This window comes from Danaus plexippus, chromosome 15, assembly GCF_018135715.1.
Source record: "Danaus plexippus chromosome 15, MEX_DaPlex, whole genome shotgun sequence".
Classification (NCBI taxonomy): domain Eukaryota; kingdom Metazoa; phylum Arthropoda; class Insecta; order Lepidoptera; family Nymphalidae; genus Danaus; species Danaus plexippus.
In genome coordinates, this window is record NC_083547.1 from 9,588,930 (window position 1) to 9,604,429 (window position 15,500).

Sequence of the window (15,500 nt, forward strand, 5' to 3'; positions counted from 1 at the left end):
GCTGTAGGTATCCGTCATCCGTACAGCTATAATGTAGTTGCAATACGATTTGCCTTTCACACAATTGCACGAGGATCCAGCCTACTCACGACATGAGAGCGGGTAAAAAGCAAGTTTATAGGGCAAGCTGTGGGGCAGGTCCCCCTGCCCCTGCGCCCGATCCCTGCCCGCGCCCGCAGTCCCCTCTCTCCACCCCGCCCCGCCACCCGCGGTGGTCTGTGAGCGGTGCAGTCCAGTCCGTGATCGCTCGAGGCATGTGGTAGACGTGTTCTCGCTCGGCACCCTCCCCGCACACCTCACTAGTAACACGCGCGTCACGCCGGGAAGTGAGAAAAAAACTTGTGAGAAGTATTCGTCAAAGTCAGAGTGTAGTAAAAGTGTTCCAGTGCTCGGTGACCGAGGAGTTCATTATATAAAAGTGGTCTGACGGCAATCCTCGCCGGTGGTGTGGTCGAAGCCGGCCGAGCCTGCCGACCGCCGACCGCCCGTGCTTTCTAAACGGTCCCGAGAGCAGCGGTTGTGTACGTTTTGTGAACGGATATATAAAGTGATCGTAGCTCTGGATTTCATCAGGTACGGAACGGTACTTTAATGTTTATATTATTTTAACAAGTATGTTTTAGTATTCGAATCTGTGAGTCTGTTTCCCTCCTTTATGTTTTTGATTCTTCTGTTTGAATTACAACTACTACATTTAATTTTAGCTTTCTTGTTCCAAAAGTTAACTTTCCATAAGCCTCGCTTACTATTAAAGGGTATATGGGGTACCTGTAATATATATAATATAATAACAAAGATTTCAATGACTCGATTTGCAAAAAAAAAAAAAACAACACCTTAACAAATTTCAAGAGAAGTGAGTCAAGCAGGTAGTTGCCCACTTGTGAGTAAGTCTTGAAAACATTTCAAAAGTTTTAAAACGGAACCTATTATTACACTTATCATTTCAGTGAACGTCGTTAAACTTACAGTAAATAAATAAAAAATATTGTTTACTTCAATAGGTCTATATCCTTAACATCTTATTTCGTTCTTCAATAAATACCTGTTTTAAAACCTGAAACGAGATATGAACGACCGAGACAAGGAGTGGCTTAAATAATTAATAATAATAATAGTGAGAGAATCGTTACAAACCTAAATACAATCTGCAAAATATCTATTTTAAGTATAAACAAAGTTTTTTCGGGTACATCAATCCATGTCATCGACAGAGAACCTGACACTGGACTAGAATTATATCGAAGTTATTAGTAACATTATTATTTATGAATAACACATTGTCGTCTGTTAACTATGGTTGTAACTTAAAATAGAAACGTAATGTAACTAACTGTGCTTTCCGAACCGGTTTTTATTATTGACATAGTAACAACATAAACAACCTTTTTTATATCTATCTGTCTGTTTTTTGTCCGCCTGGGGGCTGTTAGTGGAACAACTGAACATCTACAAAATTTAAGAGGAATTTGTGAAACACGATTTAGGGTTTATAATTTTATATGGGATTAAAGTATTTTTTTTACGAAATTTCAATGCAGAAAAATCTCCCAAAAACAAGACACGACTATAAAAGATATATTAACATTATATGTGAAACGCTCTACATAACCTACGAATATCATGCGGCATGCCCCCTAAACATATTGAGTGAACATACAGATTTTGAGAACTAAGTCGCCGTCACCCGGTCCAGTCTGATACTGACACCCTCCATTACACTTTGGAACTTTAAACTTGGTATGACTTGAATTTTAAAAGAAAATTCTATGTTATGTAGTAATTGGTTATTTACTTGTTAGTATCAGAACAGTTGTTAACGCGCGTTTGGAACTTCGTAATGTTGAATGCCATCAACATGTCGTCATCGTAGCGAGTCTGTGAGGTCGCTCTCCTTGCCGCTGTGATATTATCCGTGTTTCTGTCCACTAAAATTATTTTATTTATTATCGCGTTGTTAGCCACCGCCGCGCCGCTACTATGTATCATTCACTATTTAACCTGGATATCGTTACACATGAATTCTGGTCAATGTATAAATTTAATCAAATGAACTCGTTGCTCGCTGCTCCTTCAATAAATAAAAAAAAAGTTAAATCGACTCTGTGTCCATTTATTCTTAAAGTAATTTCAACATTTTTGCTGATAAGAATCCATAAATTTTTTGATATTTATTTATTTATGTAAGAGCACAAAACAAAACTCTACTTGTGATTTACTCCCGTGTAAAGGTTTTTATCCGAATCTTAATTAAGATAATGTACCGGCGGCTGGCCAGTCTTCCTCATACTCCTAGAGAGACCTGTCAAGAACTATATCTGTTATTAAACTATAACTGAACTTGTATTGTGTATCTTACATGGTAGTAGTGGCTGTTAAACGACTGCTGGGTCTAAACAACGCGTAGTGATATGGAAGTCTTATAAATATCTGTGACTGTTTCGTTAAAAGACAGTGAGGCGAGTCGCACGATATTATTGAAGTCGGAGGATATTAGTGGTCAGGAATGTGCCGGGGGACGGACGGCTACTACGGAGCAGACTTAGGAGTGCGACCCTCCAGCGGTACGGAAATAATACGCTCGGAAAAAATGGGCCCTTTATAGAGACAAGTTAAACGACGTGGTGTCCAGGGGAACGGAAAATACATTTTATGTGAGATGCCCCTCTAATGTGTATACGTTTTTGTAATCAATTTAATTCTTAATATTTAATTCTTTTATATATCTGAGCCTTTTATATATCTGACCTAACCGTGGTTGCTCAAGAAGCCGGGTATCTAAGTACTTACGGAGTATTGAATAAGTTTATCTAGAATATTTCAGGTTCAGGCTTTTTTACATGTAAGCCTATTTATTTTATATAATATCAGTGACTCAATAATTTTTATCCTCGGCTTAATTGTAAAATAGATCATTTAATTTATAGTTTGTCTTTAAACAAACCCTCATGTAGTTCTTACCGATCACTTAGTCTGGGCGATCTCTTCACTCTTCCATCTGTTACTCTGTGCTCATGACGTCTCTCACGTGTCTCCTTTCTAACTGAAGTCTACTTTAAATCTCTTCCTCTTCGAAACGAATATTTATTTTATTAAATTCGAGCCACAAATCCCAGGTGGATCTCACAGCCTCTTTGTTCAGACGTCGCTGTTCTTGTACAAGATTTATTTAACCATGGTATCCTTGATCCTTCACACCTGACCCTCAAGTATTAATATACCAAACGTCAAATTTAAACGACACTTGATTTTGGAGCCGCGTTATATAAGAGATCGCAGAGAGCTAGCAGTTCGTGGTACATTCAGCGACGATTAAACGCTGAGACAGCACAGGACGATGAGAATTGATTTGAGGAGAGACTCGGTTAAGAGAATCAGTCCAAGAAATAAACAAAACAAAGCATCGACCTGTCTCGGTAGGATTTGTAGTTATAATGTAGCGATATTTGTACCTTTTCAAGCCGAATTATTATTAAATATGTGGTATTAAAAATATATTTTTAAAGAAAAAATTGAATGTTTTGCCGACACCGACACAACGGTCGATGGAATTCTAAGAAAGGAGAGAAATTCTACAAAAGACTATATGACCGAAAACAAAACGAGAAAAAGATGGCCGGTAATATTTGCTTCAAACAGAATTATTATGAAGCGTGAAGGTTTCTAAAGAATCAACGTTTCAAATTAAATATTTTATTTACCGTCCAGTGAGTCACGGTTTGCTGATAACAACAGTTACCTACTTCAATAAATTCATATAATATAAGGAAAGGTACGTAAGTACGTCTTTTTTTTAAGTGTAAAGCTATTTGTTTTAAAAGCCCTGGTATTATCGAGAGAAAGTCTCATAATGGACAGTCCTACTGAATCCCTCTTCGTGAATACAATCAACGTATCCTGGTTGGAGTTTTTATTTCAAAGATGCGAGTGACTTCGACCACAGAAGAAATATGAAATAGCTCTGGAGGTCCCGTTCCTTTGAAACCGGACACGACACCGCTCCTCAGGTCAATGAAATATCAGCAACATAATAAGATACAACAAGTTACGGAACAGTAAGGTCGCCAGAGACACACAGCATGGCACGAGGACTTGCCCGCTAGGAGCACGGAGGAACAGGTTCACGAGAGGTCACACGGACAAGCCGCTGTTAGCAGTTACTAGAAACGAAGAGTTCGCTAGTGTTCTGAAAGGCTTCAACGAAAACAGTACAGTGTGAGTAGCACAACATGGCGCCGGCCGCACCCCTCGACTACACATGCGGGGGACTGGGGAATTGTGTGTGTGTGTGTGTGTGTGTGCGTGTTGCGTGCGTGTGCGCGGGATGTTTGTCGCATACCTGAGTCTCATTCCGTCCGCGCTCCCCTCAGATATCCCTGACAAGGTGTCGTCAGTGACTCTTTTTAATGTACCTACTACCGATAAACATTCAGAACGTGCTGTGTATACAGAAACTATAACAAGATGCGAAGAACGAAACGCGAGTGTCGCTAGCCGGCGTAGCCAGCTTGTATTATTTAATACATAAAATAACTGGGAACTATATTGACAACTTATCAGAGTGAAACAAGTTCCTTCAACTTATCAATGTTCACGTCAGAGTAGGATGTGAACGAGTGGCGGCGAGTTAGTGAGTGAGGATCAGTGAGGCGGCCGGCGGAGGAGGCTGGCCCGATGACGTCATCACAATAGACACGGGAGACGAGATTCAGTAAAACACGGCGTTTTATTCATTACAAGAATATACAACAGTGTTTCACCGCTTTTGCTTTTGACAAGTTTACATTTATTTACAACATGGCCACCTCACTGTCTCGTCTCGACACATTCTTGAGACATATTAATTTTAAATCAGATAACAGTAAAAACATAAATAAAAATAAAGCTTTATTTGAAACCGGAAATACATGTAAATATTTTTTATGAATATATTTTACAACGCATATCGTTTCATACATACATAGAACACAACTACCACAACTCATTTCTCTATCAGCGCCTTATATTTCTTATCTAACAGTTTAACAAACGTGTTGATCGTGACAATTCTGAGATATTATTAATTTATTGCAATGTACCTGTATATATGATAACAGATAACAACACAGAAAGTGTATGTACATATGTACACGTTCTGTGTTGTTATCTGTGTCCCAGTACAACTGAATGTTACTCTATTAGTGGTGTCGGGGTAAAGGGCCCTCACGTGTTTCTGTTTGTCCATGTGGCGGGCGGCGCGAGTCACCGGCCTCCTTTAATGATTCCTCGTTACGACACGCGCACTACTGACGACGAAACGTGCTCAGTGTGAGCTCTTACTTTGATTCGTCCCAATGTGAAATAACACGAAGCAGAATACGACCGGTCCGTTGATAAGACGCGGTCGTGTTGCGGAATATCTCTACGAAGAATTTAAAATTAGTAGTATAATTCATTAACGTTTGCGTGGAGAGCCTCGAGACTGCGCCTCGACAATACGAGCGTCATACGAGCCAACCGGCTAAAAGAGAAGAGTACAGTACCTATTGAATAATACGAGAACTGAGATTAGAACAGTCCGGAACCGACACAGACAGACATAGATACCGATACAAACATTGACACCAGAGACGGAATGACACAAATATAGAATGAGACTCCTTAGAACTGTACAAGTTGCAAGCTCCGCCTACAATTATACTTAAGACTAACCAATTATATATTGTTACGGGACTTCCTTTATATATTTAGTCCAATCATAAAATCTATGTCATAAGTGTTGAAGGGAAGACAAGCTTCCTGCGCTGTTTCCACCGTCTCGGATTGTTTTTGTGTTTCGTCGTTTTCTATTCTAACACAAGTAAAAGCTACTCAGTAATTGTATTATAATACATTCATAATCAACATTCTCACTGTCTACACTGAACTTCTACTTCCCTTGATCGTTAATATTGAATATTTCTCTTTTTTACATTATTGTCTCTCAATATTATAATTTATGTGACATCGTGTTTAACATAAAGAAGGGTATAATAAGGATTATACAGAGTGAGTATTCGGCTTCAACGGAGAGGACTAATTACGACCTTCGAGAGATTAATGAATGCTTTAAGCCCAGACTCAAATAGTACTAAATGTTTAAAATAAATCAATAAATATGGAAGTATTATTTATTGTTAACGGACCATAAATATTACGTGCACACGGTGACGTGGTGCCATGTAACAAAGTTTTAAACAAACAGTGAATTCAGAAGTATAAATACGACATCTGTTGTGTCCGAGACAGATAGTCTTCATGAGTGGCGTGGCGGGAGCTGGACACACTAGTAGCTGTTAGCTATGTAAGAGGGTTCAACGAAAACAATACGAAGGAGAGTCTGACATTGACGGAAGCGAATTAGACAAAATAGCGGTTGACGACTTTTCCTGAACATGAATACGAGGAGGAGTCGAGAGAAATGTGTTGTTGATGTTAGGGAAAGCAGTTGCCTCGAAGGATTTTTTTTTATTCACACTATTAATATTATTAATATTATTATTTTTTTATTCACACTATTAATTTATATTTATTGAATTTTTTTTTAACACTATTTTCTTAATTTAAATTTATTAAAATTTATTTTCTATTTTTTAGTTCATTTTTCTATAAAAGGATTGTATTTTAGTTTTTTTAAACTATTATTTATTTTCCAATTTCTACAAGTATTGATTTTTATTAATGAAAATTTTTTACACTATTTTTAAATCAAATTTATTAAAATATATTTTCTATTTTTTAGTTTGGTTTTTATAAAAAAAGTAGTTTTAGTTTTTTTAAAACTATTATTTATTTTTTACTTTTTACTTTGGTTTCTTTACAAATGCGCGATTTTTTAGTTCTTTTTTTTTCTATTATTTGTTTTGTAGAATTAAAATTCTCCGAAGTATTCAAAAATTTGTCAATATTAGAGAAATCGGCTAAAGATAATTATTGGAAATCAAAATTATCATCAAGTCCTGTCCTATCGACTTTAGAGAAAAATTATAAAAAAAATTAAGTAAGTTTCTTACCTTATCGACTATAGATGAAAATTATATAAATTAACAAAAAACATATTTTGCAAATTGAAAAATGGAATAATTTTATCAAATTAGTGTATTGTCATCGGTCCTCAATAAATCTACAAAGTTTGAACGAAATCTGGCCGTTTAAAGTGGGTCAAAATCGCGCCCAAAGAAGTCGGTTACAAACAAACATACAAACATACATGTGAAGCTAATAAAAAGCGTGTAAAAAAACTAAATATTAATTCGGACGTCAAGAAACTACCTACATCGATATATAATATATTAAGAGGTTCAGTAGTGTGTACACATTGTTGTCACGTTTATATGACCTTGACCCGGCAAATGGAACCGTTCACTGCTTGTATTCTTTACAGTGGTGAGGGATCAGGAAGAGTGCTCAAGGAATTGAACACGGATGGTTACGATCGCTCAATGTCCACATCGATAATGACGACCGTTACTGAACAACATAACTCAAAGCTGTAAGTGCAGTTTCACGGCGCTCGCTCTGACCGACGGTTCGGTACAGGGCTGACAGATTGACAGAATTATTATATCAGGAAGAAACATGAAATAAAAAACGCGAGAGTTTGGACTGCTTACAAACAAACATAACATTTAAATTCTATTTGAAATACCAGTAGACGAGGATAGGATACAGATTCGAGCGTCGGAAGAGCGGACAGTCTGCAGATACACGACAGTATATTTAAATGTCCGTGTGTATAAAACTGCATCTCAACATTACTCCCAAACGAAACACGTCCAGACCTGTGACTCCGAGACGAACCGCTATTAAAATGACAGAATGCCGACTAACGAAGGTACTCGAGTCGTCGCGTTTCGTTTAATCCTGCGAATATAAGAGGCCTTTCTCTGAAAAGACTTCCTTTCTTTACAAATGAGTAGACTCGATCGTACCTGTAGGCTCGTCGCAGGAGACGCGGCCATTGTAATCTCGTTCCGTCCGAGCTCGCTTCCTGCTCCTACTCGGAGACAGCTCTCGAGACGAGACGTTGTCTGTTCTCGGCTACAACTCTACCAATTACAAGACACTCGTTCAGGGATCACACGGTATATATTACTAGGAGGATGACAAACAAAATTTTTATATGAAGCACTCAAATGTTTGGTGAAATGAAGTAATAAGTAGTAGTGTCTGGTGTAATAGTCGCGAGTTGCGAGGAAATATAAACAACAAGGTCATTGACACGACACATACAACGCGTCTCACTGGACGGGGATCTTGACAGAATTAAACCGGATTTTTTTTTCACTTATTTAATTAAAAAAAACACTACTAATTAATAATATATTTAAATGAATAAATTCATATAATAAAAAAAGTAAAACTAAACACTCCAAGTCAGAGCGTGAAATGAATTGTATGTCCCCGTGCTCCTATACTATATACGGTTATTATCAATGCTCCGATTGTTACAATCATTTATTTCAATACAGACGATGAACGCTGCCTCGCTGAGGTCGGCAAAACGGTTTTTATTTTTATAGTTTGGTTTTTATAACTCTCTGATACTGGAGACAACACGAACAGAGACAGACGGACAGCTTGTGTGAAAGGACATAAAAATGTATTTAAAGAAGAACAATAAATATTACAAATAGTTATTAGTATAAAAAAAGTGCTTCGATAAGACAAGCTATTACGCAAAGCGACTTTCATAAAACATCCCATGAAAATAATTCAAAATCCCTGAAACTCTCATTCCTCTGTAATTAAATGTAAACTGTAATTAAATTATTTTCACATACAGTGAAAATAATTTAAATACTTTAGAGTCTTAAATTCGTACAAACTATGAATTTTAATTTCTCCATAAGGTGATTTGCTGGATATAATGAAATTAAGTTTTAATTCGGTAAGGCTTAAATTAAAAAAAATACAAGAAAACCTGTGTAGGAAGTGAGAGCGGTGCGGTGACAATGTATGTACTAACTCTGTACTTACGACGTGACGAGAAAACTCTTCATCTTGATTCTTTTAGACCAAACAAGTCCCGTGAATTGCGCCGCTGTCAGGCTTCATTTAATTCTTATTTTTGGTAGAATCTCTACCCGTTTCGAAGACTAAGGCGAACAGAACACATTTAAAAGAGCGAGCATCACGATAAACACGACCTGGAAATAATGATAAAGAAACGCTTCATACATCCTAAACATTAAATAACTCGAAGCGGACATCAACAGCAGGTTTGTTCCATGTGTGACACTAAAACATAAAGGCAGCTTTGTATACCTCTTCCTTGGATTCTGAGAGACAGTTTCTGTGTTTTAAACATTGGGAATGTTCATTACAGTTATTTTCGTAATTTTTTCTTTTACTACTAATTCTATTAAGTTAATTAATTGTTTAAAACTAACTGCTCGAGGATTAATGTCAATGGAACATTCTAGAGCAGAAGTGTTATAAGTTAGATTTAAGAGTAAGTTTGTTAACTGTGAGAGCCTCACGTCATATAGCTGGTTCATTCGCTTAATAAATAACCAAGGAACAATGTTACATGGCCGTCGTAATATATACAGCGTCAGCTGGCCTCAATTCTTTTCATATATGTAATATGTCTGATTGTATATTATTATTATTACTACTCAGTCTGTATATGTTTAGTTTTTATATTAATGAACCCTTAGTTTTCTCCGTGATGTATAGTAATTTTTTCCGTTAAACAGTTAAGTGACGTAAGACAACACAGGTCCTATAAATGATGGTATCGTCGACTTCCAACCTTGTCATGTTAAACATCGTCTTGCATATCGGAGGAAACGCTTCTTAATTCATCGATACATCGCTCTAGACTACAGTCACAACTCACATCCACTTCTTGAATGTTAGATGTGCATTCACCTTAAAGACACACCGACTGGGATAATCTGAATTGACGCTGCGAAATCGTCACAATTATTTGACATAGTTACTATTTTATAAGAATAATATATAAAAAGCTTACATTGTCGACAATAAAACTTTAATATGTGAACAGGACCGTAATTCGCGTACTCTTATTTATAATTTGTTTATATTGAAAACAAGCCCATTTTTCCAAAAACACTACAATATAAGATTAGATTATATCTATTGGTAGGTATGTAGGTGTATACCGGTAGGGACATGCTGTGCAATCAGTATTTACTATATCAATATGAATAATGGTACGTTAGCTATTACAGTAGTCATATAGTCGGAGAGCTCACTAAAAAAGTTGTACGTTTGTTGCAGATCGTCCGCGGTCGGGCGACGAGTCCGCGACTCCTCTACCACATGAGGTACGAGTTACAACCGTTCCTATGTTGAACTGTCTTTATTATTCCCATTTAGCCAACTTTAACTGACGTTATACGCTTCACTGTTCACATTAAAAGAATACGAAAAATATTATTATTTAGTATCACCCAAATAAAACTAAACATTTCCTTAAAAGTTTCGTAAAAAATATCTTACGTTAATGAATGTAAGCAACCCTGAATAAGAAAATAATAAGTAATAAGTAAGTAATTCATAAATGTCGGGAAAATTGATTTCATTTATGACAGTTGCAGTGCTTTTAATTAAATCAGTGCTTTCAATTACTTACTTAACTTAAAATTATATCTCGACTTTGATTTAGAAATTATATATTTAAATTGACAAATTCTTCTTCTGAAGAACGGTTTGGCTACCGCTACGTACATTAATTATATAATTACATCGTTTATCATTCCAGAGATCGTCACAGGAGATGGAATGCGGCCGCGTGCTGCTGGTTCTGGCGCTGCTGAGCGGGGTGCGCGGCGCCGGGCCCGGACCACCCACCCCCCCGATGGATGTTTTGTCCTTCAAAAATGCTCTGTACAACGTGAGCATTCCGGAAAACAGTCCTCCGAGAACTTATACCGTACAACCTCCTGCCGCTGACCCAATGGGGGTATATTTACCATCGCCAGACACTCGAGTCAGATTTAGAATAAAACATGGCGACCGTGATAAATTCTTTAAGGCAGAAGAGCGAATTGTTGGCGATTTTTGCTTCTTGTCTATACGCACACGAGCAGGAAACGCCGATGTTTTGAATCGCGAAAGGAAGGATTTATTTCGTTTAGAAATAAGAGCTACAGCACACTTTCCAAATGGACGACAGCTTGAAGCAGACACGACGGTGGTTGTTGAGGTGACCGATGAAAACGACCTAAGTCCACTTTTTTATCCGACGCAATATGAAGCCCTAGTAGCCGAAGATACTCCATTACATTCGAGTATTGCTCGAGTTTCCGCAGAAGACGCTGATTTAGGCATTAACGGTGAAATATATTACAGCTTAGCTGAAAAAACGGACCGCTTTGCTGTGCATCCTACTAGTGGCGTGGTGACAATCACGAGATCATTGTCTATTATGGAAAGTTCTCGTCACGAAGTTACAGTTTTAGCCCACGATCGAGCATCACTTATATTGCACGGCGCGGACGCTCCAGCAGCGCGCGCGTCACTGTTAGTACATGTCATTCAAGCTAATTTAAACGCCCCTCAACTAAATGTTCGACACCTACCAGTACTAATGGAAAATTCTTCAGCTGAAATTTATGCAATTGTTGAAGTGACTGATAAAGATACTGGAGAACATGGCCGAATAGCTTCTTTAGAAATTGTTGACGGCGATCCAGATGGCCATTTTAGAGTAAAAAACTCAGCGCAGCAAGGAGAATATGATGTAATAGCGCATGCATTACTAGACAGACAAAACGCTCCTCTTGGCTACAATCTTACCCTTAAAGCAACGGATGCAGGAAAACCACCACGATCTTCCTACTTGACGCTACCAATAACACTTGTAGACATAAATGACAATTCACCTGTTTTTAGTCGTGAAATTTATGAAGCAAGCTTACCGGAAACTGCTCCACCTAATACGCCCGTAATCAGACTTAAAGTAAGTGATCGAAATCAAGGAAGCAACGCCCGTGTTTATATCGAAATAGTTGGAGGAAATGAAGGTGGAGAGTTTATAGTAAATCCAGACACTGGTGTTTTATACACCGCAATTCCATTGGACGCTGAAGAGAAATCTTTATATACTCTTACAGTGTCTGCAATAGATCAAGGTAATGCTGGAATAAGAAAACAATCATCTGCTAAGGTCAAAATTGCTATAATTGATGCTAACGATAATGATCCTGTTTTTGAACGGGAAGAAATTGAAGTGTCTTTACAAGAAAATGGTGCCACTGGTGTGATCGTGGCCAGAATTGTAGCACGTGATGCTGATTCGGGAGAAAATGCATACATTTCATACAGTATTGCCAATTTGCAACCGGTACCTTTTGAAATAGACCATTTTTCAGGCGCTGTAAGGACGACCAGATTACTAGATTATGAAAGTATGCGACGAGAATATATATTACAGATTCGTGCAAGTGATTGGGGATTACCATATCGCCGCCAAGCTGAAATGCGTTTGACTGTCAGACTCGAAGATGTCAATGACAACAGACCACAATTTGAACGCGTGGACTGTGTTGGTTATTTATCCAGAAATCTTGCTATTGGTTTAGAAATTGTAACACTTTCTGCGATAGATTTCGACTCTGGTGATGTCGTATCATATCGTATTATAGGTGGGAATGAAGACAACTGTTTCTCGCTTGATTCCAGCACAGGTGTACTTATATTAGCTTGTGATCTAAGTGATCTACGTACTGAAACTAGAATACTTAATGTCACTGCGACTGATGGAACTCATTTCGCCGATGCTGCAACATTGACATTACACTTAGTAAGTGGAAGTACTGGTGGCAGCAGTAGTTCAGATTCAACAAATTTGGAGTGCCGTGATACTGGTGTAGCTCGCCGATTGACAGAATTACTAGCTGCTGCAGAACGCAGTAATGCACCTATTGATTTTGCTGAAGATTTCCCACTTGCTCCGAGTCGATACGGTGAAAATTTACATTACCCAGAATTTATTGATTTTCCAGTGGAAATAAAAGTTAACGAATCTGTAGCTCTTGGTACATCGCTGGTTCATCTTCGGGCCCGTGATAGAGATCTAGGATACAATGGTCTTTTGGTATATGCCATATCTGGAGGTGACGCCGACTCAGCCTTCCGTATAGATCCTGTTACTGGTGAATTAAAAGTTATTGGTTATCTCGACCGAGAACGAGAAAGTGAATATTATTTAAATATAACTGTTTATGACCTCGGTCATCCGCAGCGATCAGCTTCCAGATTACTTCCTGTAACAGTCCTCGATGTAAATGACAACCCTCCAAAATTTGAAAAAACATTGGCCAGTTTCAGAGTTACCGAAAATGCCATTAATGGGACTGCCATATTTCACGCAAATGCTACTGATCGCGACAGTGGTGGATATGGTCACGTGACATATACTTTAAGCGGTGGAGGTGAAGACGAGTTTTGTATCGATAGGGAAAGTGGTGTTTTATTGGTATGTGCCCCGCTAGACAGAGAGCGAAGAGCTTTATATGAGATAACAATACGCGCAACGGATGGAGGTGGATTGAGAGCCGAAGCTTTAGTTCGGGTTGCAGTGGACGATGTAAACGACAATGCACCAAAATTTTCATTATCAGCCTATAGCGCTCGTATACGAGAGGATGTCCCCATTGGAACACTAGTTGCCGTCTTAGAAGCATTCGACCCAGATTTAGGAGCTGGTGGAATCGTTTCCTATTCTTTACCTGACCAATCAGCTGATGATATAACTTTTACCGTTGATAGTACGTCAGGAACCTTACGCACAGCAAAACAACTAGATTTTGAGGAAAGACAGGTAAATGTGAAGTACATTACATTATATCAGAATATATAACAGATTCAGTGTCGGCTATGTTTTCTTTTTTGAAATGTGTATATTCTATTACAACCTCTACATGTGTTTAGGTGTACGGCGTCACAGTTCGTGCGACGGACGGTGGGCGACCGGCCATGTGGTCAGAAGCAACACTCATAGTTGAAGTAGCAGACGTCGATGAAAATGCGTACACGCCTGTGTTTGCGGAACGTCAGGCACTTTCAGCATCGGTTCCTGAAGATGCTCCACCCGGTACTGTTGTTCTGTCAGCTGCGGCCACGGACGCCGACCCGCCCGGTAGAGACTCCCGACTGGCATATTACATCGTCGCAGGCTCGGGCAAAGCACACTTTTCCATCGACGATACCGGTATGCGTACTTATTAAAATCTATCGAATGCAAAAATATCTCTTAGATTCTTCTCAATCCTCATTACTTCATAAAAAAACTTACGTAATTTTATTATGTTTGATCAGATTTTTAACAGATTTTTGTTGAACTAGACGTATGATAACGCCTGATCCTGTTTATTAGGTGTCATAAGGAGCCAAACACCATTAGATCGGGAAACGACCGCTCACTACTGGCTTACAGTTTGTGCTCAAGATCACGGACTCGTACCGCGTCATTCTTGTGTTGAGGTAACATTGTGCACATTTATTGCAACACGTCATTATTATTGTCGAGGTCTACGCTGCTATCATCAAGCGGTAACAGTTGGTGAATGTACAGATCACGTTTCTCAGGTGTATATAGAGGTCGAGGACGTGAACGACATGTCTCCCTGGCCGGAGCAGGCGGAGTACTCGGCGAGTGTGCCCGAGCACTGCGCCGGCGGCACGAGTGTGGCTCGGGTTGTGGCTATCGACGCGGACGCCTCGCCCACACCCGCCAGACTGCGGTATTCTATCGTGGCGGGAAACCCAGACGGCTTATTCTCGATAGACGAATACACGGGTATAGTACTGAGATGTAGAGATTTGATTTGTCATTTAATATTTGCTAAAAATAAATGTATATGAAAGGTTCGATCACGACGACGGGGCGGACCCTGGACCGGGAGGCGGCCGCGACGCACGCACTGGAGGTGGCCGTGAGTGACGGAGAGCTGTCGGGGAGCGCGCGGGTGCGGGTCACGCTTACCGACCTCAACGACCACGCGCCCGCCTTCACACAAAGGTTCTATGATGTGCGGGTCCCCGCGCCCATTACACAGGTACTTTATTAATAAAAACTTACTAAAGAACAACAGTTATACTTCAAGGTACTGTCACGGATATTGGAAAGTTGAATGAACTTATTTCTTTTTATTTAATTTGAACATAATATGTATTCAGATTGTAATTTCTCCTTCGCCTGAGTTGTGTTTTATCATACAAAATGTACATAAACATGAAAGGAGATATCTGCATAAGTGTTTGGAACGTCACCCGCACGGTATAAACACTCTTGTTACGACATCGGCAATCCTTGAAATACATTTGACAAGAGAAGCCCTTATATCCGATTTATCATACTATAAGTAAAAATAACCTTGCTCGTGAAATCCTACGTATGTGGTCTAAGCCTTATTCGTGATTGGGCCGAGAAAACTATCAATTTCGATGGCTCGAGGCCGATCAGTAAAGGCAAGAAAACTCAGGAAAAACATTATCACACATCTTGT

The 15,500-nt window shown here is 38.9% G+C and overlaps 1 protein-coding gene across 3 annotated transcripts in view; it reads left to right on the plus strand.

Annotated features, from left to right (window-relative positions):
• Window positions 1-248: 248 nt before the first annotated feature.
• LOC116766624 (fat-like cadherin-related tumor suppressor homolog) overlaps window positions 249-15,500 on the plus strand; it is a 30,338-nt gene continuing 15,086 nt past the window's right edge. For 2 of the 3 annotated variants that reach the window (XM_032656539.2, XM_032656541.2), the window contains exons 1-7: window positions 249-573; window positions 10,267-10,313; window positions 10,751-13,813; window positions 13,924-14,203; window positions 14,369-14,475; window positions 14,581-14,791; window positions 14,860-15,050. In XM_032656539.2, coding sequence (XP_032512430.2) covers window positions 10,766-13,813; window positions 13,924-14,203; window positions 14,369-14,475; window positions 14,581-14,791; window positions 14,860-15,050 — 3,837 coding nt within the window. In that variant the 5' untranslated portion in view covers window positions 249-573; window positions 10,267-10,313; window positions 10,751-10,765. Of the gene's footprint in view, window positions 584-10,266; window positions 10,314-10,750; window positions 13,814-13,923; window positions 14,204-14,368; window positions 14,476-14,580; window positions 14,792-14,859; window positions 15,051-15,500 lie in introns of all 3 variants that reach the window. The other variant, XM_032656540.2, reaches the window with a different exon arrangement.